This window comes from Hyperolius riggenbachi, chromosome 7, assembly GCF_040937935.1.
Source record: "Hyperolius riggenbachi isolate aHypRig1 chromosome 7, aHypRig1.pri, whole genome shotgun sequence".
In the NCBI taxonomy this organism is placed as follows: Eukaryota; Metazoa; Chordata; class Amphibia; order Anura; family Hyperoliidae; genus Hyperolius; species Hyperolius riggenbachi.
Genome location: NC_090652.1, coordinates 287,974,974 through 288,002,830, shown reverse-complemented (window position 1 = coordinate 288,002,830; position 27,857 = coordinate 287,974,974). Strand labels below are relative to the sequence as shown.

General features: G+C 41.6%; 1 protein-coding gene across 1 annotated transcript; it reads right to left on the bottom strand.

Annotated features, from left to right (window-relative positions):
• Nucleotides 1–9,694: 9,694 nt before the first annotated feature.
• Nucleotides 9,695–11,218, bottom strand: LOC137526170 (uncharacterized). The gene has a single exon (XM_068247390.1). It carries the CDS (start codon nt 11,216–11,218, stop codon nt 9,695–9,697), a length of 1,524 nt encoding a protein of 507 aa, XP_068103491.1.
• Nucleotides 11,219–27,857: the final 16,639 nt, after the last annotated feature.

The following is a 27,857-nucleotide window of genomic DNA, read 5'->3' as shown; positions in this document are numbered from 1 at the left end:
AAGAATACCACAACATACATTTGACATTATGAGAAAAAGATGTGTATGTACAGTGCCTAGCACACATATAACTTTGCTGTTCTCCTGTTATTTCTTTCCCTCCCTGCTTGAAAGAGTTCAATATCAGGTATGTAGGTTGCTGACTCGGTCTTGACTCAGACAGGACGTGAGTACAGTGTGATCCTCATTCATAATTAATTTCAACTATAAAACACTTTAATAGAATACAATGGCTCCAGAGAGCAAGACCGATGAGAAAATAGGCGAATTTCTTATCAGTGAGGGTCACACTGTAGTCACTTCCTGTCTGAGTCCGGACTGAGTCAGCCACTTACATACCTGATATTGTACTGTTTCAGGCAGGCAGGGAGGGAAAGAAATAAGAGGAACACAGTGTAGTTCTATGGTAGACGCAGTTGTATGTGTGCTAGGCACTGTGCATACAGATGTTTATTTCATTATGTTACATTTCTGTTGAGGTATCCTTGAAGGCCGAAAAGAAATGAGTGAAACTCAGCTGGGGCTTGCAAAGAGACACTGAAGTGAGACAAAATCTCGCTTCAGCTCTTATATATAGCAGGGGCACGTGTGCCCCAGCTAAAACCCCGCTATCCCGCGGCTAAACGGGGGTACCCGACCCCCCAACCCATCCCATGCCAAATCTACGAACAACTTGGTCGTAGATTTTGTTCTTTCCTGGAGGCAGGGGCTAACGGCTGCAACCCTGGCTCCATGCGCATATATCAGACGTGCATCGCCGCCTCTCCCCAGGCTCTTTCAGTCAATGAAGACTGAGAGGGGCGTGGTAGAGGCAGAGGTACGCCTCTGACTGACGCGCATGGGGCAGGTCTGCAGCGGTTAGCCCTGCCCATACCAGGAAGCGCTCACCCGCATAACGGATGGAATTTTGGGGGGTAAGGGACCAACATTAAGAGGCGGGATAGCGGCGTTGTAGCAGGGGCACGCATGCCCCTGCTGTATATGAGGTCTGAAGCGAGATGTAATCTCGCTTCATACTCTCTTTAAGAGCACCGAGCATCTGACGGGTGCTCTTGAAGTCACTACATGTCCCCCATTGTACTGCGGCGGACACTTCTTGTTCTTTTATGAGAGATTTTGGCAACAAGTTTGTGCAGGCAGCGCTTTGTGAATGTAACATTATGGTTTTTGATTAATAATTCCTTTACAGCATCATTATCTTTAACAATAACTAAAAGAACACTATGTGCAAACAAACAGATAAACAACAACAATGTAAAATTTGGTGTACATTACTTTTCGCCTATGCTGATGTCACTTTCATTCATAAATGAATTTTTTGGACAAAGTCCATTTTTGGTTACTTGACTATGTGTTAAGCTTAAGCTATTTACCACATACTATTTCAACTAGATGCTGGGTGTGTTTCCTATTCTGGACAGACTCCTTTTCTGTCCAAAATTTTGGTCAATAGTGTATAAAAACTTTGTTTTGTCTGATAGCGACAATTGACTGTAAGTGACAGTAACATAAGATAAAAGAAATTGTATGGCACCGCAGCTCGGCCGGTGCATTTTCCTCAATTGTGATCTTTTCTCAGGCCTTGCTCTTAAAGATAACCGGAGGTGGGTTTGAAATATATTATCTGCATACATAGGCTGGATCTGCCTATACAGCCCAGCCTCTATTGCTATCCCAAACCCCCCTAAGGTCCCCCTTTACTCTGCAATCCCTCATAAATCACAGCCACGCTGATGACAAACAGCTTGTCAGAGGTGGCTGTGTTTCTATGAATAGTGTCAGCATGCTGCTTTCCCCCCACTCCTGCATAACTCCAGTCCCGCCCTGCATCCCTTCCCTCCTTGATGATTGGAGGGAATGGACGGGGGCAGGGAACGAGACCGGAGGGAAGGGCGGTGGAGCAGCTGAGACTGACACTACTGATGTAAACACAGCCTCACACCACGGCTGTGATTTATGAGGGATTGCATAGTGCAAGGGGACTGGAGTGGGGTTTTGAGTAGTAACATAGGTTGGGCTGTATAGGCAGATCCAGCCTCTTTATGCAGATAACATTCTTTAAACCCTGCTCTTAAAGTTCCTCCTTAACTTATTGGATGTATATGACTTATTTGAGTAGGCCATGTAAGTATTGGCAGGGCCGGCCCGCCCATGAGGCGGGGTGAAACGTTTGCCTCAGGCGGCGCTTCTGAGGGGGCGGCACCCGCCCGTCCGTGGGTGTGGAGTGCCGCCCGAGCTGGAGGTAAGAGCGGGCAGGAAGGGGGTATTGGGGCTAGCGGCGGGGAGGGGGGTCGGACCCCCCCCATCCCTCGCCTGGGTCCCCCATCCTCCGCTCCCCTCCAGCTTGTTATGCGCGCTGGCTGGCTGGCTGGCTGCGGCTGTAAGAGGCAACGGGCGGGGATCACTCACCTCTTCCTCGTTCCAACGTGCGCTCCACTGACGTCACTTCCTGCGGCATAGCAGGAAGTGACGTCAGTGGAGCGCAGGCTGAACGAGGAAGAGATGAGTGATCCCCGCCCGTTGCCTCTTACAGCTGCAGCCAGCCAGCCAGCGCGCATAACAAGCTGGAGGGGAGCGGAGGACGGGGGACCCAGGCGAGGGAGGGGGGGGTCCGACCCCCCTCCCCGCCGCTAGCCCCAATACCCCCTTCCTGCCCGCTATCCCCTCCAGCTCGGGCGGCCCCCCCACACCCACGTGGGGCGCAGCGGCGATTTCTTTAAAGTTTGCCTCAGGCGGCAAATGGTCTAGGGCCGGGCCTGAGTATTGTTGTATTGTAGGCAATGACTGAAGTCAGTGAAAATGACAGAGCCGTTATAAGTATCCAAAGAATGGATACGTTAACTTTTACTTTTACAAATTAAATCTTTGAACAGTTGTGAAGATCAACTTGCATTACAACAACATAAATAACTGTTATTCACACTATGCTGAGATTGAGTAATCCAAAATGATTACTCACTTTGAAATAACTTCAAACAACTGTAAGAAATATCATCTTAGGAGTAAAAAAATTTTTCCATCAATGTGCATAGTTTGAATATGTTACCTTATTTAGCTATCTATTTTGAACATTGTACCCCAAAAATGTTTTTCAAGTAAACAGTAACGTGACATGTAATCATGTTAAACCTTACACTTATGGATACACAGTGATGGGGTGGAGTGAAAAAGATTAGAAGCTTCCCGATGCTTGTAATGGTTCATACACAAAGACACTTGGTTCCCGCAGCTAATCACCGATGCTCGGGCTAAGCGTCGGCTTCAAGGGAAACAAAGAGGAAAGTGAAATTATTTTATACATACATGGGTCTTAACGCAGCTCCACAAACAGTAATCGCTCCCACAACGCGGTCCTACGCTTCCTCCTTTTGCCTGGTGTGTGTCACATCCTTAAAGGGGAGGGTACACATTAAGCCAGTGAAGTGCGCTCTGTGCGCATGTACAGCAGCCGCTGGAGAGGTAAGCATGGAGCAGACTTCCGACTGGACAATCACCAGGGAAGGACGTGACCCACAATACAAAACGGAGTACATTGAGGATCCCGTCGTGGGAGATATTAGTCTTTATGTAGCTGCTGGAAGACCAAGGTATGTACAAATAACTTTACCGCTTTCCTCTCTAGTTCCATTTAATTTATGAAGATTAAGACTTTAAAGTATAAAATCCATGGTCCCTTCTTCCATCTCCTGAATCATGCTGATGTCAGTAGTAGCGTACTACGGACACACAGAACACTGTGTGCCTGCGTAGTACGCTACAGCTAACACGAGCGTGAGGAATGGCACGCCAATGCTTGTATAGATTTTATTAAACTACAAGGTCTCACATGCCTTTTTAGCAAACTGTAGGCCAAGCCAAGAGCATGGTTCATTACCTGGACGGTCATTGGATGCCCGCGAGTGACCATTACAAGCACAGGTAACCTTAAAAAAAAAAAAATGTGTGAATCCTCATATTTTCCATAGTAAAATAATGAAATCCTTGATTTACATTGTGTTTACAGATCGCAAAAGAGCAGGGTTTTTTGGGGGGGTTTCTGAAAAAGAACTTCTTATTTTGTTATGGGCATATGTTAATTTTTTGGGCAATGGGAAAAAAAATGGTATTACTGTTGAAGTACTATTCCGTAGCTCTAATCCTCGAAATCGGAACTCTCTGCCTGTCTGTAATTGTTTTTGTGTTTTCTACGCTTGTTTTTTTGTTTCATTTCCTTCAGCATTCCCTTTTGGTTATCCAACATTTGTTTCTGTCCCTCAGCTATGGTAGCCAGTAACTGTAGAGTTGTTTGTTGTACCTCTAGTAATTTGCATGTCATATCAAACTCCCTGTTGTGAGCAGGCACTATTTGCATACTACCACTGCAAGGTGTAGTACTTAGTTGTGCCTGTTTGTAATATGGTTGAACGGCTTGACAATTAGATTTGGCTTTACTTTTTCTACCTGATGGTACCTGTGACTTTTGTTTTCCTGCTCTGCCAATAACTATGTCTTCACTAATACTACTATTTTGTGAATCAGAGTGTAAATTACCACAACCACTATCACTTCCATCATGTACTGCATCATGAACTTCAAAATCTACCGATGGTCTGCAACTTGGACGACTGACATTCGTAAGCACGTTATCAGTGGATTTTTCTTTACCTACACTTCGTTGACTTGATTGCTGCCTATTGTTTACATTGTGTGCACAATCATTATCATTAGTAACCAAACTATCACTGATGTTGTTAACATTTGTGGTAGTAGATTTTTTTTTCGATAATTTAACTGTATTTTGTACTGCAGTTCCGTCTGTTTGCCTTGTATGTTGCGTATCAGAGACTTTTGTCACGTTAAGTAACTCACAATGTTCCTGGTTTTTACCGTGTCCACGCTTTTCTGATCTTCTGCCATTTTCTGCCATTTTGTTTCCAACACTGCTTTTATCTGCTGTTGCATTGCAAGAATTAGCTTTCTGTGGAATGATAGTGTGATTATTTACCTTCTTTACAGGTAAGTTCATTGTTTCTTGGTCTCTTTCTGAAGGTTCTTCAGGTTGGTCATGCTGATTTGCAGTGTTTGACGAAGCGTAGCTTGCGTAGTCTGGTGGATTGGAGGTTTTCCTTTTTCTGTAAGGTCTTGTAACTGGTTGAGAAGGAGAACATTGAGTTCATGTGGTTTGATATGCATACAACCTTCACATACAACAATTAAAACTACAAAAAAGTGTACTTCAAAGTAATTAAAGTTTCAAAAACCATTAATATATTAAGATGCATCGTAGTGACTGTTAGTAGTTGAAAAACAAAACCACAATGCTGAAATAGTCCTGCAAACACTGTTCTCTTAATATACATACCCATCTCATCAATTAGATCGCTGTTTTCAAAAATGTTTTAACTTTTCATACCTCACAACCTCCATTGGTCTTTATAAAAGCAATATAATAACAGGGCTAATACAACAATGGTAAAATACTGTTAGATTACGCCCCTTTTCACAAGGTCCATAAAATTTGCTTTTTTAGCTTATGGGCTTATAAAAAAAGAGTATAACATATGCCGGATGAATTTTGAAGGTGAGCTGTTGTGAAGGTGACCTTGATGCCTATTTTGAACAATGGTTGTAAAGCGGAGTGAGGAAAGTAAAACTTATTTAAGAAGTGATAAAGAGTCTGGCATATATATATATATATATATATATATATATACATGTAAGCAATGCTACTTCACTTGCACTGCTTGTGATCATCTACCTTTAAAAACATTACTACTAACCCTTGAATGAATAAGCAGGATTTTTTTATACATTACAACAGTAATGTACACTTAAAGACACCAAATGGATAACACGGTCATACATGAAAAAATTAAGGACCGCGTAAGACACATTCGGGGCGTCAAAGTGGCAGCCTTACGGACCGCCAAAGGCGCAAACGTGGCGGTTAACGAAGGCGTGCCCGGGGAGCCATCGCGTCACTGACGACGTGCGTTGCCCACTGCAACTGGTTCCGTCCACAAGCAGCTACAGCTTGCTGGCCTTTTCCAAGCGCTGGCGAGCTGCTAACTCAACCATCGACGCATACCAAGCATATGATTTGTTTTTCAATATATACTAAGCGTATCATACAGGCTGCCTCCTGCCCTGGTGGTCACAATGTTTAAGGTACCACCAGGGCAGGCTGCAGCCACCCTAGTCTGCAACAAGCACACTGATCCTCCACCACCCCTGGCCCCTGATCGTCACAGCAACACTCCGATCTTCCCCCGGCCAACCGCCAAACCACCTACTTCAAAACAAAACATCCACCTAATCACCCATCAATCACTCCATGTCACTTTCTTTCAAACTTTTTATTTGTTTATGGACCTAACTGCCACCCGGGCCCCCCCAGCACCGTTCATTCTCCCAGACCACACCATCCACCACCCCTGTAAACTGTACACTGTCCCCCCTTGTAATAAGCCAACGAACATCACCTTTCAATCACCGATCAATCAGTCATCAATCGTTAGCTGTCACTTCCAACCATCACATCAGAACATAACATGGCGCTAGTGCGCATATGATTACCCTTCCACGACATTATTACTCTCTAAAAACTGTCATCCTATATGCTCCCTAGTGCATTGTTTACATCTGTTCTTTCCTCTAAACACCCACTAATTAACCATCAATCAATTAACCTTCAATCACCCATCAATCGTTCACTATCACCCCCCCTAATACTTTGCAGAAGGGACATCTAGTGAACCTAAGGATGCATATTATTTACATTTATTGAACGTTAAAATAAATTTATTACAATTTGTCCTTACCGAACCGTCGAGCAACTTTGGGCATAGACCGCACTGTATTTCTAACTAATTCTTGCCAGCGGTTATACTCTGCATCCTGTATGTCTCGGTCTTCCATCATCTTTACAACGAGACGTCTACACTGTTGAAACCGCTTTCTGCATCTCTCTCCTGTACGCCTAACCTTTTTAATTTCGGAAACCTTGGTAAACAAAAATGTAGCAAGAAAATGAAAAGTTTAAATTAAGCAGTGCAACCCTTAATACATATACAGGCCATTGTGACGCAAAGTGCATACATAAACTTATTGGTAGTTAATACAGGCACATTATGATGTCAATGCAGAACTCTGCCTTTTTCATAGAGTTCTTCTAAATTTATCTTTTGACAGGTGCATCCAAAAATGCTACATATGCTTACATGTACAATTTTGAAGACAGCAGTATTAATTTTTAAGGCATAGTACCTGTGCCTGTCTTCTCTAGAGAATAAAGCGTCTGTGGAGTATGAGGTGTTATTGTGAAGTCAACTTATGCCGGAATCAAAGAGTTGATAGTGCCTAAGCATCCCTATCAGTGTGCACCGAACATTTAAACATATACTGGAATATAAATTGAAGGCATGGCTAGCAGAAAAGTGTTGTGGTTGACTAAATTCTCAACCACAAAAAAATGTTGTTATCTAAAATTTTCAACTCCTGGTGTTCTGTTACAAAAGTAATTCAAATATTAACAGTCATTTGAATGAAAACAGCAGAGAGATGTGGTTAAAATTTCCCTTCTTGATTAAACATTAAAGGATACCGGAGACTGATGAAAATTAAAGTATTATACATACGTTGGGCTTCCTACAGCACCCTTCAGGCTAATCAGTCCAGCGCTGTCCTCAACCATCCGGATCTACCGCTATGAGTACTGGAAATTCAGCCAGTCATCGCTGTCCGTCCACATGTCGCTCACACAGCCAGGAACATTTTTCACCTGCACAATAGTGCTGCACAGGTGTACTATGCTCCTGAGGACAGAGTGTGTATGCACAGTACATCCGACTGGCTCAAGTACCATCACTACATAGCAGAACATCACGTTGGATGGAGAAGGACAACGATGGACTGATTGGCCTGAAGATGGCTGCAGGAAGCACCAGGTATGTATAAAAAAATATTTTGTTCTTTCTCAGGTTTTCTTTGTTACACAGTAGTACTATACTCTACATATGCATTACTATCCGAGCTGCAGGGAATCCAAATACATTTAACACAGAGGTGTTGTTTTTTTACAATCTCCTCATTCCACAGCACACTACCTGCACATCATTCTTACATGAACCCACATTTTACTTGCCTAGGGCCTTATATTTGTCCTTTCTTCTGGATTGTACCGTTCACAAGTACTCAATCTTAAGAAGGACTATTTTTATTTTACAGTGAAACAATTTAGTACTCTACACTTCCTTCTCACTTCTGCTGTCTGTTAAAATGCATAAGATTTGTAATGTTAGACAAGAATGTAATGTCACTTAATTGTAATAAAAAATATTGTAATGTGCAAATTAAAGGAGTTTGCGTCGAGGAGTCTTAGTCGGAGGCTGAGTTGGAGGAATCTTAAACTGAGGATTTTCAGTTGGTGTTTTTTTGGACAAACTACACATGATGAGGGATAACACCGAGTTACTAAGGATGGCGTGCCAAACCTCATTAGGATCCTGAGGCTTCACGCTACCTAGGTGAGTAGCCACGCAGGTGATATTTTCGGAATTTCAAATGTTTTAGAATTAATTATATTTACTTAATTCCTACACTATTATTGCTGTTACAAATATGCAGTATTTATGTATGTCAACTTGCAACTGTCTTCCAACTAGGCCTGAAAGATAAATCGAATTTAAATCGAAATCGCGATCAACAAGTTCACAATTTCGGATTCGTGTAAGTGGTCAATATCGTGACATTTCCACAAGGGGGAAGTTTGGAGACACTGCTTGAAACGTCAAAATCACCGTGTATGTGACCCGCAGTGTCAGTCAGATCTTCCACAGGAGTCCAACGCTGTCCATCCTCTCTTGCCGTCTGCTGGTTCTTGTGCACGGCATACTTCCTGGTTCCTGTATGTCATGTGACATACAATAAGTAGGCCATGCATTAGAGCCTGCAGGACACGAAGTTGATAGACTGGCATCGCTAGGCTCATGCTGGAAGGTAGGTATAGAACTACCGCAGCTTAGTGGACAGAGCGTGCACAGGGAGACAAAAAGGGAACAAAAAGAGACACAAAAGGGACAAAAGAAAGGCCCAGAGGGGGCACAGAGAGACAAAAGGGGCACAAAGAGAGACACAAAGGTAGCAAGACAGAGAGAGGCCAAGATGGTGCAGAGAGAGACACAGAGGGGACAAAAAAAAAAACAGGGGACACTGAAAAAGACGGGGCACAATAGGGGGAGAGACAGAGAGAGAGAGAGAGAGAGAGAGAGAGAGAGAGAGAAAGGGGGCACAAAGACACAGAGTGCAGAAAGAGAGACGGGACAGAAAGACACAGAGGGGGAACAAAGCTTAATTTGAAGCAAATCGTGAATCGAATCGAAATCGTGATTTGCAACAGAAATCGCTCAATTCAATTTTTTCATACAATCGTTCAGGCCTACTTCCAACTATACAGAATATTATAATCAGCTGCTTTCAAATGACCTTTACTGCGTATTCACTATCTTGTCTCAGGGGCTAAATGAAATGGAAATTTCTCATTACAAACAGGTAAGAGGAGATTTCAGTGCACATAACTGAGGTCAAGCAAATTACAACACATGTGAGGGGCATGTAGATAACAACATTATACATTTGAATGACAGATTTGAAAAAAAAGTATGTTACAAAGAGGTAGTACACTATTAAAAAGATACAGTACTTTTGGCGTTAATTCTCAGTATTGAAAAGTAATCAATGAATTGGTAATGATAACTTGATAGAAATTTGTGTTTACCTTTTCTCCTATGTACTTCCACTTCTGATTTTTCATCCGACGAACATCTTCATTCTTATCCCTCTTTAACAGAAACTCATAATCTGCACATACGAAGCGACACAACATCAGATTTTCTGCAATTGTAAATTTTGGCATTCTACTAATCCCACCTTTGGATTGCTGGGAATTATTAATGATCGTTTCATTAAAACTCTCGTCCACGTTATTTGCATTGGCCTCTTCGTTTGTTTGCATATTACCATGCCTGCCCATGTCAGAATCATTCCTATGCAATTCAGAATTGTCTAGTACATTTTCATTCACAACAACCACATCAGAATTCTCTGGTGCACTGTCATTTGCATGATCTGGAAGCACTGCAATTCGTTGTCGGTTATGATTATCACAGTCATTAACTTCTGAAATAAGTGTGTCAGTATCAACATCTTCTTGTGAATCATTATTATCTTCAGCACTGTCATGAACTGAGTACTCATCACCAAGAAAACTGCTATCATCATCTCCCCAACCGTCTGAGGAGCTTCGGTTTCCTTGAAAATCATTGACGCTGGTTGTAGGTTCATAATCTTCATAATTAGACGAACCTTGTTCACTATCCTGATCCTCTACACATTCTTGTCCTTCTGCAACATCCTGAACACTCTTATTGTCATCCTCCTCTTCATCATCACAATCTCTGTGTTTTGAATTATTGTTATGCTCCTGTACATTTTCTGCATCCTTAGATTGATTAAAATAATTTTCCTCATGCACATTCGCTTGGTTTGCATCTTGGTCAGATTCCTTTTCTGTATGTCCAATGTCTAATTCCCTATCAAAACTAACATGCACATCATTCTCAAGGGTCTCCACCGTGTTTTGACAGGCAGGTCTTGTACTGAGATCTAATGCTTCCTCGCCCTCATCGTCAGAATCAATGTTATCATCTAGTGCAAGTCTGAAGTTCACAATTTCACTTGCGGTATCAATAAGTAATGGTTCACGCATAGAAACTCCTTCAAAATTGTCCATCAACTCCATATCTATGGGATTTTCACTACTAAGATTGACGTCATTATTAGAATTTGAGGCCTGCTCGTTCATGGAACCTTCGTGCGTTTCCTCAACTAGGCCCTGGTTTTCTAAGTTTTGGTTTTGTGATGATGAATCTTGATTATTTTCTAAATTCACAATATCTACAGGACTAGCCACAGTTGCTTTCTCCATAGGTACTAAAAAAATTGTAACTGTTTGGGATTGCTCATCTACCACTGGCATCAATGGCTGCTGCGTCACACTACTTGTGTCAGACAATGTCTGACATGCGTCACCTGCATTGACGTTTTCGTCCTCGGGAATCTGCTCAGATACCTCTTTTTTCTTGTTAACACGCTTTCCGTGAGCTGCACCGTGCTCGTCGTCGCAGTTCCCACATCGCCGCTGTCTGGAGATCCTAGTGGGACGTCCGCGTTTGCCCGGCATTGTGTTTCGCTGTCTCGTCACGGCACGCCACCTCTTCTCCACCACAGCGCCAGAGGAAAGGGCGTAACTGGCCGCAAACCATACGTAATCACGTGTGCGCGGGACTTAACTCCCGTCACGTGACTTCATTCCCGCGGTACCCGTACTTCAGAAGCGCAGATGAAGTTTCCCTGACGTCAGGAAATTTAATTTAGATTTTAGCGCGCCCATGACCAAAATGCGGGAGAGTATCTGATTTGTGAAAAAATGACACGTCACCAAATAAAGATTTTGCTAACCAATCACATGCCTATTTTTTTTTTTTTTTAACATAATTCATTTCTGCCTGTTTGATTGACACAAGTGAACACCAATGGGGAATTGAGAATTTTTTTATACTGTACATAAAAGCATCCTTCAGTGTGTGTTAGCACACACTTGTCCGTGCACCAGTGATCAATTTATTAGTGAGAACTCCGTCAGCATAGTTGAAGAAGGATTCCAGCTTATGAATGTGAGTTCAACAATACTAATGTATTGAGTATATGTTTCTAAATTTAAAGGAGATAATGTATTTTTCTGTTTGCGGGTAGAAATATTAATATTATCTGGGCAACCGAAATTTAAATTAAAATTTCACAATAAGTACCAATTACTTTCAAAGATGTTTTAAAAACAGGTGTTTGATAGGTTTTACAGTGGAATATCCTTAGTTTTCAATCGAAAGATGGGTAGTTGAGTCGAGTCTGCTGCAATAACTGTTTATTTACTTGGAAATTTGTTTTTTTTTTTTTTTTTTTTTTGGGTGAACAAAGTATAAATCAATCTTTTCATGTATGGTGCAAAACCACATTATTTCATACCAATAATAAAACCTGGTTATTGTTGTTTATTGATTGGTTCTTTTGTGATTCGGTTATTTACTTGGAGTGGAGTGATCCAACTCTATGCAGTAGTATGCAGGAACATTTTTTTAGTAAGGAAGTTCCGCTGCAAATGTTCATTCGGCCCTCAAAAACAAAATTATTACAGTTATATTTTCTAGAAGAATACCATTGAAATAGAGACGTTGTTAATACTTGTACACAGAATCTAAAAAAAATTTTTGCTGAGGTTTTTAACATTTTAGGGATTGGGACGTGCCTTACATTTGGCCAAAAAAATATTATTGTTACATCCTCTTTTTAAAGTGATACTGTAGGCCAGTCGTGTGAAAATGAGTTTTAGTTAACCGGGCCTTATAATGTTCCACCCCAGACATCCCAGGACCGCAAAGCCACTCTACAATGCTCCTGCCCCGCCTCCAGTTGACTTTTGGTATTTAATACTTTAAAGTCTTAAAAACACTACAACAGCATTGACGTATCCTAGCTCCACCTGATAGCACCAGGAGCATAGTGCGCAGACCCAAGACCACAGTGGACTTCAGATTAAAAATACATGTGCCATCAGCGGGACCGACGACATGGCAATTTCATGCGCAATGGTGTTATGACTTTAACCACTCATAACGCGCGTCGGCAAAGTGACAGCAGCAGGACCAGCGACGAAGTTCTGCGTCGCCGGCTGCAGGATAATTAATCAGGAAGCAGCCGCTCGTGTGAGCGTCTGCTTCCTGTCAATTCACGGCGGGGGGATCCGTGAATAGCCTGCAGGCCGCCGATGCCCCCCCCCCCCCAACATGCCTGCAGGCAGGAGCGATCAGACCCCCCCTGCACATCATCCCCATATGGGGGAAATAAGGGTGGCAATCTGATCGCTCTGTGTGTCCGTTGATCTGTGCTGGGGGCTGCAGAGCCCACACAGAACACCTCAAAACAAACAGCGCCGGTCGTTAATGGGGGGTAAAGGGTGGGTCCTCAAGTGGTTAAAATCATAAATTCAAAAAGTGAAATGGAGGCGGGCCCGGAGCATCGGTGAGTGGATGCGCGTGCACGTAAAGATTAAGTGATTGATGCCTGTACCTTGTTTGTGCGTCTCCACAGATTGACTTGGACTGCATCCAAACCGCCTGCCTGTCCGTGGCCTTCCCTTTTTTCCAGCCGCCTGCTCCTCAGTGTCCACTCGGCACCTAAGTGCGACTGCCTGTTGGCTTGGTAAGTAGTTGAGATGGTGGGAGGAGCTGTGAAGGGCTTTTCTCTCAACTTTACCGAGCTGAAAGACTAACTTAGGCCTGTACCTTGTTTGTGCTTCTCCACAGATTGACTTGGACTGCAGCCAAACCGCCTGCCTGTCCGTGGCCTTCCCTTTTTTCCAGCCGCCTGCTCCTCAGTGTCCACTCGGCACCTAAGTGCGACTGCCTGTTGGCTTGGTAAGTAGTTGAGATGGTGGGAGGAGCTGTGAAGGGCTTTTCTCTCAACTTTACCGAGCTGAAAGACTAACTTAGGCCTGTACCTTGTTTGTGCTTCTCCACAGATTGACTTGGACTGCATCCAAACCGCCTGCCTGTCCGTGGCCTTCCCTTTTTTCCAGCCGCCTGCTCCTCAGTGTCCACTCGGCACCTAAGTGCGACTGCCTGTTGGCTTGGTAAGTAGTTGAGATGGTGGGAGGAGCTTGGAAGGGCTTTTCTCTCAACTTTACCGAGCTGAAAGACTAACTTAGGCCTGTACCTTGTTTGTGCTTCTCCACAGATTGACTTGGACTGCATCCAAACCGCCTGCCTGTCCGTGGCCTTCCCTTTTTTCCAGCCGCCTGCTCCTCAGTGTCCACTCGGCACCTAAGTGCGACTGCCTGTTGGCTTGGTAAGTAGTTGAGATGGTGGGAGGAGCTGGGAAGGGCTTTTCTCTCAACTTTACCGAGCTGAAAGACTAACTTAGGCCTGTACCTTGTTTGTGCTTCTCCACAGATTGACTTGGACTGCATCCAAACCGCCTGCCTGTCCGTGGCCTTCCCTTTTTTCCAGCCGCCTGCTCCTCAGTGTCCACTCGGCACCTAAGTGCGACTGCCTGTTGGCTTGGTAAGTAGTTGAGATGGTGGGAGGAGCTGTGAAGGGCTTTTCTCTCAACTTTACCGAGCTGAAAGACTAACTTAGGCCTGTACCTTGTTTGTGCTTCTCCACAGATTGACTTGGACTGCAGCCAAACCGCCTGCCTGTCCGTGGCCTTCCCTTTTTTCCAGCCGCCTGCTCCTCAGTGTCCACTCGGCACCTAAGTGCGACTGCCTGTTGGCTTGGTAAGTAGTTGAGATGGTGGGAGGAGCTGGGAAGGGCTTTTCTCTCAACTTTACCGAGCTGAAAGACTAACTTAGGCCTGTACCTTGTTTGTGCTTCTCCACAGATTGACTTGGACTGCATCCAAACCGCCTGCCTGTCCGTGGCCTTCCCTTTTTTCCAGCCGCCTGCTCCTCAGTGTCCACTCGGCACCTAAGTGCGACTGCCTGTTGGCTTGGTAAGTAGTTGAGATGGTGGGAGGAGCTGTGAAGGGCTTTTCTCTCAACTTTACCGAGCTGAAAGACTAACTTAGGCCTGTACCTTGTTTGTGCTTCTCCACAGATTGACTTGGACTGCAGCCAAACCGCCTGCCTGTCCGTGGCCCTTTCGTGACATTCCGGACCTTGATTGTTGGGAACCCGCCTGCTTGTCCGTGGACCTTCGGGACGTTAGTGAAACAGCCTGTTGGTTAGGTAAGTAAGTAATGTAAGAGAGTGATCATGTGCATTTTGTATGTATAGGTGAGACAAAAATAGAGGATTTATGGCACTGACTTGCTTTTAATTTTTCATAGGTTTATTTCGATTGAGTTGCGTCAGTTGAGGGCAAGCCCGTATCTCTGTCTTCATATCCCCGTCCTTCCTTTGTGGTAAATTAATGTTCAGCTTTGGTTCTGTGTAATTTTTATAAGATATCTAAAGAATAGGTCAATGATGCAGTTTTATTTTTCTTTCATAGGTTAACTCATTGTGTTTGGTCCCCGTTTAGAGTGATTTTAAATTTTTGGACTGTACTCGTCCTTTATCGCTGTAAGTATATGTAAATGTCGGTTGATATTTTGTTACATCAATGAAATTTGATATTGAAAACACTACAACATTATTCACATAACAATAATGTGCATTATTATTATAATGGATGTTAAATTTAGGTTAATTGTGCTTTAGGTCATATGGTTTTGAAGTAATGACCAAGCTCCATTGTGCTATCTAGAATTGTTTACTAAAGAATACTCACACACAATGGGGTTGCCATGACCATGATATTAAGTAATTATATTTTGCTACAATTATAAGTTTTCACATATACTTAATAACACATTTTAAATATTAAATTATAACAAACTTTAACAACAACGATAAATGCAATTGTTTACAAAAATAAAGTTGATAATAAAAAAAATTTTTTTACTTACTACAAATTTACTTACTCATACAGGTTTCTTAATACTTAGATTGATGTTCATCTCTCTCTCTCTCTCTCTCTCTCTCTCTCTCTCTCTCTCTCTCTCTCTCTCTCTCTCTCTCTCTCTCTCTCTCTCTCTCTCTCTCTCTCTCTCTCTCAAACTCTCTCTCTCTCTCTCTCTCTCTCAAACTCTCTCTCTCTCTCTCTCTCTCTCTCTCTCTCTCTCTCTCAAACGCTCTATCCATTTCTATCTCTCTCTCCACTCCCTCAATGACTCTCTCTCTCTGTCTCTCTATCACACTCTCCCACCCACCTCCATCAACGCTTCTACCCTCCTGCCATATATGTATATCTCTTTTTCGGTCTCTTTTATCGGTCTCTCTGAATGTATGTTTCTCTATCTCTTTATCTCACTCATATTCATTCTCTCTCTCTCTCTCTCTCTCTCTCTCTCTCTCTCTCTCTCTCTCTCTCTCTCTCTCTCTCTCTCTCTCTCTCTATCTCTATCTCTATCTCTATCTCTAATTCTATCTCTATCTCTATCTCTATCTCTCTATCTCTCTATCTCTATCTCTCTATCTCTATCTCTCTCTCAAACTCTATCTCTCTCTCAAACTCTCTATATCACTCTCTCTCTCACACAATGTCTACATCACTTGCCCTACCTACCTGCCTCCCTCGCTTTCCCTCACCACATCAAACTACGTCCATATCCCTTACACTCACTCACTGAACCCCTTCCCTCCCTCTTTCTTTACAACGCTCTATCGCCATCCAGTCCCTCCATCTCTCTCTATTTATCTATCTCTATTTAAATATAATTCAGAAAAGTACATAGATATATATATATATATATATATATATATATATATATATATATTTACATATATATACACACATACAAATATATAAATATATATATATATGTATATATATATACATATATATATATATATATATATATATATATATATATATATATATATATATATATATATATATATATATATATATAAATATATATATATACACACTTACAGTTACTTATCGATTAAGGAGAACAATATATATAACTTGTTAAAAATTTAAATTTGGTTATGAAAGCATATTACACGCTTTACAGGTTATTACACAGGAAACTTAACCTTCTCAATTTGTTTTACTACAGCTGTGGATTTCTCCATTACTGTCAGAAGCAGTCCAAGACAGCTCTTCAGTCCGTCTTTGCTAATTTCTTTATTCTACTGCCGCGTTTTTTAAATTTTTGGACACTCAAGGACGCAAAATGGTAAATATTCAGAATTAAATATAGCGGTTCCTTGTTCAGATTTTGCCATGTGAATAGTTTCACACTGAACTTTAAATTTTACTGTGAACAGAGGCGCAAGCAGGATGAAATCCGATACAATGGTTAACACGTAGATTGGAGAAAGTGGTGTGCTTCTCTCCACATGAGCAGACACGAAATATTGTCTTATTTAATCCTGCCGCCGCCTCTGTGCCCATACAAATTGTATGTATCAAGTACCGGTTGAGGGAAATGTCCACCTTACCTTGTTCATAGGTTCAGAAAGATAATTTGTAATGCTCAGTGAGGAGTGGTGTAATCTCATCACTTGCCTATACCATTGGTTGACTGAATGTTAAAACCAGGTTTTTGATTATATTTCATCTCACTTAATTTGTCATTCACTCTAAAAAAAAGTACCCAATATTGCCCTCTGAGTTCATCCATATTATAAAATTAAAGATGAATGATTCACAAAGTGTAGTTCAATATTCAAAAAAAATAAAAAAAATAAAAAAATTAAATAAACTTCATTTAAACAAAAACTGAAAACCGAGTAAGATACATAAAAGAACAAAATCATAACCAAAAATATAAATATATAAATCTAATAAAAAAAATAAAAAATTCTAGACTTGTAAAATTTTGATGTTAGTGACATTGTTTTCTCCCACAAATTCATAAAGTGAATGTAAGTTACGGAGAGTACCAAATTGGTCAGTAATATAGACCGTGGGTTCCCAACATGATGGGCCGTGGGATTTGTAATGGTGGGCCGGGTCGTCTACCTCTGCCACCCGCAACCCCCCCCCCCCCCCCACCCCGGACGCCACTTCTGTTACCTTAAAAGCGAACGGCTGCTTACTTACTTATTTACTTATATTTCCGATAGCCTTGACAGCATCACATACAGCAGTGCTTCAAGCTCAGCTGCTGGGAGGGAAGGAAGCAGGACAGCTGTTCACCTGATAGCGGGCATCGACGCTACTGAACGATGCTGACCCGCCTCCTTCACTCCTTCCAGCACATCTCAAGAGCAGGAAGCCCTGCTTTACGAGATGCTTCAAAGGCAATGGGGAATATAAAAAAGGAACTCAACCTAGATACAGACTTGCCGATATACTACATTCAGGATCTACAAAAAGTGGTGGTTTTTGTCCAAAAAAGTTACAACGCACCCCCCAATGGACACAGAGAAACATTTGGGCCCAAGAGTGGCCACCGTGCTTCAAAAAGTTTGTGAACCCTGGTAAAGACAACTAATAAAAAACACAAAAACAGAATGTAACTTCATTATGTATGTACCATGTTAACAGCGCAAAAGACCAACGTTGTCCTACCATTGTCAATAAATAGTTGGATGTTTTCTTTAATTAAGAGTTTTATAATTAACACGGCTTTTTTGATTACACACTGGCATTTTGATGATTCCCTTCATACAACGTTATATAATTTGGTTTATAAAGATTGGTACCACACATGCTCCCACCAACACCTTAAATAAAAATGTGTAATATATTGACATAGCACTGAGCTGGACGTAATAATGGAGAAGGAATGCTTTGTTTGGTACATCACTGTTATATTGGAAAAATAGTAATTGATTTTCTTATGCAATTACAGGCACAATCTTCTGTTGACCCCTTATTGAAATCAAACAAGGGGCACAATATTTTTGAACACGAAGGATACATTTACACTTTCGATAGAAAAAGCAAAGATGGACTGAAGAACTTCTGGCGCTGTCAGAAAAAAAATGCAGACCCGCCATGTCTTGGGAGAATACACACTGATGCTTCGACAGGGGAGGTGCTCAAAATAGTTCAGGAACACCTCCATGGGGAATCCATAGAGGCGGTTGAGGTAACACGAGTTCGCAACGCCATCAAAGAAAAAGCAATATGCTCAAAGGGTGGTCCCTCCACAATTATTAATTTGGCAATCCAGAATGTGGAACCTGCAGTACTAGCTTCACTACCGCCGAGGGAAAGTTTACGTCATATGGTCCAGAATGTCAGAAAAAGAGAAATGGCACATCCAACAAATCCTGTCTCTCTATCTGACCTTGTCATACCTGACGCGTACAGAACTTATTCTGTGTCAGATCTAGAGACCGTGCCATTTCTCCTTTACGATTCTGGACCTGATGATGAACATAGGATTTTGATTTTTGGCAATAGTTCAAACGGTGCTTGGATTAAAAATGTTAAACAGCTATACGGGGACGGAACATTTAAAGTTGCTCCGGTCCTTTTCAAGCAAGTGTTTGAACTATTGGGAAAAAGAAATGACTATGTTCTCCCTCTGCTGTACTGCTTGCTGCCAAACAAGACGCAAGCTGCGTACCTAAAAATGTTTGATGCTATCCACCGGATGTGGCCTGAACTGAACCCTGATCACTATTCCTCTGATTTTGAAGTGGCAGGCATCAATGCATTCAAAGCAGTTTTCCCCTCCTGTCGTGTTCATGGCTGCTTCTTTCATTTGAAGAGGAATGTGAAATCAAAACTGGAGGAAATCGGGCTAAAAAAACTCTACACAAGTAGTGCAGAGTTTTCTATGCAGGCAAAAATGATTGCATCTCTTGCCTTTGTCCCCCCTGTGGATTTGGAGGCGGCATTAGATGCAATCAGGTTTGACCTGAGTCCCGATATTCTACCTTTGCTCAGATGGTTCAGTCGGGTTTACATTGGGGTCAGTGAGAGCGGGCTTCGTAAACCGATCTTTCCTCCCTCCCTGTGGTCGGTTTATGAGCGCACTCTTACTGGCTTGGACCGCACAAACAACTATGTGGAGGCAGCGCACCGTTGCCTGCGGTCACATCTGGGATTCGAACACTCGAGCATATGGCAGTTCATTGATGGCCTGCGAGAATTTCAAAAAGGAAGAGACCTGCTATACCAGCAGTATGTGCGCGGGGACCCAGCACAAGACAAACGAAAGAAATACAAGGATTCGGATAAAAAATTGAAAAAAATTGCAAAGGAATACAATGACAGAACTTTCCAAGAATACCTAAGAGGGGCCGCAGCAAATCTTGCCTTAGATTAATGCAAGATATTTAATTAAATTTTTTTTGGAGTAATACAATTTTTATCCAAATCGCTGTATTTCTGTTAACAGCAAAGGAAGGACGGGGACAAGGATTCTGGCAAAAGAACACTTGAGTTGTTTCACATGCCATGTGCTGATTATTTATGATCGAATTTCGATCTACTTACACTGCTCGGCACATGAGTTCTTGGGATAATGACCCACTGAGCCATTTTACTTCACAATTATACCATCTAACATAACATTATATGAGCAAAGCTTCCAAAGCCATGGATCCACACCTGCCTACAATTGGAAAAAATGTTTTTTGGATAAAGCCAACATCAGGGTGGTGTGTACTATTTAATGATGAAAACCCATGGCACCTACTTCATGCAAGCACAATGAAAATATCTGTTATTAACAAAAGGGTATTATTTAATACCTGCGCCTCTAGCATAATATTCAAAGCTAGACTGCTCAGTTTTGCACGCCATAGATAAACACCTGACCTCCATTGGAAAAAAAAATTAATATAAAGCAAAAATCAGGGTGGTGTCCACTATTATATGATGAAAACACACGGCACAAACTTCTTGCAAGCCAAATGTAAATATATGTTAATACAAACAGGCTACTATGTAATACCACCTCCTCCGGCCTAATGTGTCAAGATACACTGCTAAGTTTTGCACGCCATAGATACACACCGGCCTACATTTGCAAAAAAAAGAAAAATTATTATAAAGCCAACATCAGGGTGGTGTGTACTATTAAATGATGAAAACCCATGGCACCTACTTCATGCAAGTCCAATTAAAATTGCTCTTATTAACAACAGGGTATTCTTTAATACCAGCGCCTCAAGCATAATATTCAAATCTAGACTGCTCAGTTTTGCACGGCATAGATAAACACCGGACCTCCATTTGAAAAAAAAATGGTACTATAAATCCAAAATCAGGGTGGTCTCCAGTATTATATGATGAAAACACACGGCAGCAACTTCATGAAAGCCCAATGTAAATATCTACTATTAACAACAAGCTATTATTTTATACCACCTCCTCCAGACTAATATTTACAGCGAGAATGCTAAGTTTTGCAGGCCATAGATACACAACGGTCCACATTTGAAAAAAAAAAAAAAAAAGATGTATAATGCAAAAATCAGGCAACTGTATAAGATTTAATGCTGAAAAAACATGGCACCTACTTCATGCAAGGCCAATAAACATATCTATTAATAACAACAGACTATTATTTAATACCGCCACCTACGACATAATAGTTTAAACTACACTGCTAATATTATTGAAAAACAAACAAAACATCTATTTCAAAAACAATTTGCATTATTAATTGTTATAACTGATTACAACACTATTAGTTATAAACATCTTAGATATTTTAAAAAGTAATAATTTTTATGGGAAGATACAACACTATCTTTTGGCATGGTAATAGTACAGTTTTTTAATAATATACATACAGACTACACACAGTACAAAATTTAACTAGAATTTTCTAAAGTCACAACCAGAAGGTGTTGCTTATACAACACTGTCTTATGGCATGGTAGTGGCGAGAGCCAAAGCAATGAGTACAGATGACTCAGCGTGACATAAGTCAGTGGGGTTGTAGGCCACATCTGTTGCTTAGACACTACAGTCTCTTGGCACGTTACTGTAGACAATAGGAATAAGAAGAAACACAGCCTTGCAGACAGCAGCAGGTGTTGCTTATACAACACTGTCTTATGGCATGGTATTGGCGTCAGCCAAAGCAATGAGTACAGATGACTCAGCGTGACATAAGTCAGTGGGGTTGTAGGCCAAATCTGTTGCTTAGACACTACAGTCTCTTGGCACGTTACTGTAGACAATAGGAATAAGAAGAAACACAGCCTTGCAGACAGCAGCAGGTGTTGCTTATACAACACTGTCTTATGGCATGGTAGTGGCGAGAGCCAAAGCAATGAGTACAGATGACTCAGCGTGACATAAGTCAGTGGGGTTGTAGGCCACATCTGTTGCTTACACACTACAGTCTCTTGGCACGTTACTGTAGACAATAGGAATCAGAAGAAACACAGCCTTGCAGACAGCAGCAGGTGTTGCTTATACAACACTGTCTTATGGCATGGTATTGGCGAGAGCCAAAGCAATGAGTACAAATGACTCAGCGTGACATAAGTCAGTGGGGTTGTAGGCCAAATCTGTTGCTTAGACACTACAGTCTCTTGGCACGTTACTGTAGACAATAGGAATCAGAAGAAACACAGCCTTGCAGACAGCAGCAGGTGTTGCTTATACAACACTGTCTTATGGCATGGTATTGGCGAGAGCCAAAGCAATGAGTACAGATGACTCAGCGTGACATAAGTCAGTGGGGTTGTAGGCCACATCTGTTGCTTAGACACTACAGTCTCTTGGCACGTTACTGTAGACAATAGGAATCAGAAGAAACACAGCCTTGCAGACAGCAGCAGGTGTTGCTTATACAACACTGTCTTATGGCATGGTATTGGCGTCAGCCAAAGCAATGAGTACAGATGACTCAGCGTGACATAAGTCAGTGGGGTTGTAGGCCACATCTGTTGCTTAGACACTACAGTCTCTTGGCACGTTACTGTAGACAATAAGAATAAGAAGAAACACAGCCTTGCAGACAGCAGCAGGTGTTGCTTATACAACACTGTCCTATGGCATGGTATTGGCGTCAGCCAAAGCAATGAGTACAGATGACTCAGCGTGACATAAGTCAGTGGGGTTGTAGGCCACATCTGTTGCTTAGACACTACAGTCTCTTGGCACGTTACTGTAGACAATAGGAATCAGAAGAAACACAGCCTTGCAGACAGCAGCAGGTGTTGCTTATACAACACTGTCTTATGGCATGGTATTGGCGAGAGCCAAAGCAATGAGTACAGATGACTCAGCGTGACATAAGTCAGTGGGGTTGTAGGCCACATCTGTTGCTTAGACACTACAGTCTCTTGGCACGTTACTGTAGACAATAGGAATCAGAAGAAACACAGCCTTGCAGACAGCAGCAGGTGTTGCTTATACAACACTGTCTTATGGCATGGTATTGGCGAGAGCCAAAGCAATGAGTACAGATGACTCAGCGTGACATAAGTCAGTGGGGTTGTAGGCCACATCTGTTGCTTACACACTACAGTCTCTTGGCACGTTACTGTAGACAATAGGAATCAGAAGAAACACAGCCTTGCAGACAGCAGCAGGTGTTGTTGCTTATACAACACTGTCTTATGGCATGGTATTGGCGAGAGCCAAAGCAATGAGTACAAATGACTCAGCGTGACATAAGTCAGTGGGGTTGTAGGCCAAATCTGTTGATTAGACACTACAGTCTCTTGGCACGTTACTGTAGACAATAGGAATAAGAAGAAACACAGCCTTGCAGACAGCAGCAGGTGTTGTTGCTTATACAACACTGTCTTATGGCATGGTATTGGCGAGAGCCAAAGCAATGAGTACAAATGACTCAGCGTGACATAAGTCAGTGGGGTTGTAGGCCAAATCTGTTGCTTAGACACTACAGTCTCTTGGCACGTTACTGTAGACAATAGGAATAAGAAGAAACACAGCCTTGCAGACAGCAGCAGGTGTTGCTTATACAACACTGTCTTTATGGCATGGTAGTGGCGTCAGCCAAAGCAATGAGTACAGATGACTCAGCGTGACATAAGTCAGTGAGGTTGTAGGCCACATCTGTTGCTTAGACACTACAGTCTCTTGGCACGTTAGTATACACTATAATACAAAAAATAAACACAACCATGCACATACCAGCTGGTGGTGCTTATACACCACAGTTAGTGAGATTTTGATAGTTTAAAAGAAAAAAAAATACTTATACACTACTCTCTCATAGCATGGTACTGAACATACTATCCCAAAATAATATTGACCACAACACTAACATTAGAACTTCTAGGGAATTTGAATACTATGTAAATTATGTATTTGAATTGCATGGGGTTTTTTAAAGGTTATATTAAAGATGTAAAATGATAAAAAAAGGATATATATTAAAGATATATAAGAGAATTCTGTTTATGAGAAATGTTTTAATTGTATTACATCCAAATACTGTATGTGATATAGCAGTTGTATGGAATGGTGATTAAAATAAAGTAATACATAAGAAAGTTTAAATAAAGATATTGTACTGAAGTATGTGTTTCTTGGTAATTCTTGTAGAATTTAAGGTTTAGTACGTTAACAATACTACAATGATAGGCAAAAGCCATAACTCTATCGTGTGTAGGTACACTGTCAACTAGTCAGCCATTGAAGAGGTGTTTTGAGAAAGTGAGTCATGTTACTATTTGGAATATCAGGCCACACATACACAGTTACATTGTCATATATGTGTAAGTTATGTAAAAAACTAAGTTAGAATTTGACACAAAAAATGGAGGTGTACATGTATGCTGTAAAGGGAAATATAAGGACATGAATTATAGAAACCAGGAGAAAAAAAACTTTACACAATACTACAGTTAAAAAATTATTACGAGGATTAAACAAATAGTAACGAGTGACACAAGGAGCACAGAGGTTTGCAGCCAGAGGTTTACATACAAGATGAATAAAGAAGAGAACACAACTACAAAAGGGGTAATACAACGAGGGACATAAGGTGAAGTGACATTAGTAAATTAAAACGTTAAAAAGCTGCAATACATCGAAAGAAATTACACACGGGAATGGAATCAACAGAGTTAAAGATGAAAATATTTATAAGAAGAGTGGAAAATACAAGTGTCACAAGAACAGTAGGCACTGGAAATTAAAAGTTTAGGAAATAATTTTATCACAAGTAATATAATACCACTGTCACAAGAAGAGTGGGCACTGAAAATTAAAAGTTTCGGAAATAATTTTATCATAAGTAAGATAATATCACGTATTTCGGAAATTATATAACATTGGATTTGTAATTTAGTACAAAAATTTCAGCTACAAAAATTAGGTAAGGATTTATTGTAAATTATGTTTTATAAATCAATTAGTAGCGTACATTTGTGAAATAGTGATTTATTGTACATATTAAAATTATAATTAATTGGTGGACAGATTTTTAAAGTGTTCATATAATGATTAAACAGAAATAGTATATAAACGTTAAAGTATTTATGTAGTTAAACATATATATAAATTTGCAATAGAAAAATCGAAATAGGGTGTGAAAATTCAGGAAATACTATTTAAGGTTTATTAGTTGTATAAACTCTGTATTAACATCTGCGCCCTTTTTTCACGGTTGAAATGAAAAAATGAAGGTTTATGAAAAGAATGCTTATAAAATAATTTAGAAGGTGTTTTTTAAATCATTAAATGAAGATTTGTTAATATGCATGTAAAACAGTAATTTATATGTTTGTAAAGCTAAAATGAGGATTTGTGTATGTATAAAACCTATATTAACACAGGCGCCCTAATTTCCCGTTAGGCGCCAGATAAACGCTAATTAATATGGCCGTCTATGGCGGCGCCCTTTTTGTCCACTAGCCCCATGCGCCCAAATTTCCCAGCTCCCCAAGAGGTACAGACTAACCAGCAAGCTCATGGTGACCCAGAACTCATTGAAGTGTGTAAGGGACTACAATAGTCCTAAAAGCCCCCTTACTAAGATGTTAAGAAAAACAAAAGTTTGCTTTCTTAAAACAGAAAGAATTTGCGATAATTCAGGTTGGAGTGAGCTTGAGATGTCTCCCAGTGCATCACTGCTGTGCTGAATATATGCAAATTAACCATTCTACCCTTAGAAGCTAAACACACCTACAGTGTAACAGTGTAAGAAGGGCTGCAGTTTACATTTTCCAGTGAAATTTGTATTTGTCTCTTTTTGGTTATGAGAATAAAAAGTATCCTATACTTTATTCCAGGTAATGTACTATGTGTGTGCCGAATTTCATTCAAATCCGTTCAGCCATTTTTGCGTGATCGAGTAACAAACATCCAAACATCCAAACTTTCCCATTTATTATATTAGTAGGATTGTCAGTCTCAGCTGCTCCCCCACCTCCTGCATAGCTCCAGTCCCTGCCCCCGTCCCTTCCCTCCAATCAACGGGGAGGGAAGGGATGCAGGCGGGGACTGGAGTTCTGCAGGAGGCGGGGAGAGCAGCAGACTGACACTATGGAGATAAACACAGCCAGCTCTGACAAGCTGTGTGTCAGCAGCAAGGCTGTGATTTATGAGGGATTGCAGAGTGCAGGGGGACCTTAGGGGGGTTTGGGATAGCAACAGAGGCTGGGCTGTATAGGCAGATCCAGCCTCTGTATGCAGATAACATTCTTCAAACCCACCTCGGGTTCTCTTTAAAATCTATCTTACTGTGCTCCTTCTCTCCCCATGCCCCCAGGCTCTAAGATGGTACGCAGACTAACAAAGACGCAAAAGAGAAGTGACATGCTATGCTGTATCAGCCTGATTGGCTGTAGCCTCCGTCACTCACCTCTCTGCGCTGTTATTGGATGCCTGCTCTCCCCTTCAATCTCTCTGTTTCAGCCGCGTTAGTGCTCAGGGAGGTTGGCCAGAGGCTGTCTCCTGTCACTGTCCTCAGCCACCTCCTCCAGAGGCATGTGGGCTCCCTCTCTGCTGCCTGCATCTGCCCGCAGAATTCTCCCTGAATATTGGGGAAGGATAAAAGAGCTGCACACAGACTCCCTGAATAATGGTTCCAGGCACTGCAGTTTCCTTCTGTACTCTCTGCACTGCCTCCGGTGTTAGTGCAGAGAACAGATGGGAACGCCATTAGGTGAGGTGAGTCTGTGCCTGGTGCCTTTATCCTCCCCACTGTGCTCTGAATCAGTGTGGGGAAGAGGGTGATGCGGAGGGGGGGATTCTTTAACCTGGAGGGCACAAGATGGCCCCTGCCAGGAAAATAATATAATTTGAAAATAAAAAGAAACCAAAATGTGGACAGTGCATTACATCTGATATGTAAGTAGAGCAAGCATTTATCTACTTACATATGTATTTTTTGTGGGGGGCATATAATGGCTAACAATTGTTCTTTAAAGGGGTTCTGTGCTAGTTAAAAAGTAAAACAAGCTGACACTTACCTGGGGCTTCTATCAGCCCCCTGTAGCGGTGATGTCCCACGCCGTCCTCCTCCGATCTGCCGTTCCTCGACGCCGGCACCGGGCATTGTTCGTCTGACGACAGACGAACAATGCGCGCTCCCATTCACGCAGGCGCAGTATGAAGTTTTCTTGTACTGCGCCTGCGCAGTAAGCTCTGATCACGTGTGTGAAAGCGAGAGCTCGGCCGCGCAGCCGCAATGTAAACACTCGCGTGATTACACAGGGGCCGGTGGCGGGGAACGGGGCATTGCAGGAGGACAGCGCGGGACATTACTTCTGCAGGTGGCTGATAGAAGCCCCAGGTAAGTGTCAGCTCGTTTTACTTTTTTAATTACACATAACTCCTTTAAGCAAACTAAGGATCTTATCTATTTGCCATATATACCTAACAATATAGTAAACATCACTGATAAGCAAATTAAAGCCATAAAAGTTTTCCTGGCAAATCACAACTTCTGAGGACAGGGAGAGATAAGGTACATGAACTATTGACCTTTTTCTAACTGTGGAACACTTAATAGGCTGCCACTGATTAGAGACCGTAAAACATTCAACCTACTTGATACATATATATATATATATATATATATATATATATATATATATATATATATATATATATATATATATATATATATATATATATATATATAAAATCGTGTGTGTAAACTGCAGCCATTATAAATATATACTGCAGCCATTCTTACACTGTTAATGGCAGGGTTCTCAAAATTTGCAGTTGGTCACGGGGTGACTGGGATTAATATTCAGGAAAATGGGTGGCGCCTACAACAACCAATCAAAATTCGCCTGTTGATTTTCATGGGGGATATTTAAATTACTGCCTTTCTAATGCTGGGCATACACGGGCCGATGCACCCTT

Bases quoted from the DNA above. Each gene is read 5' to 3' on its own strand.
- LOC137526170 (XM_068247390.1), bottom strand. From the start codon at position 11,218: ATGCCGGGCAAACGCGGACGTCCCACTAGGATCTCCAGACAGCGGCGA.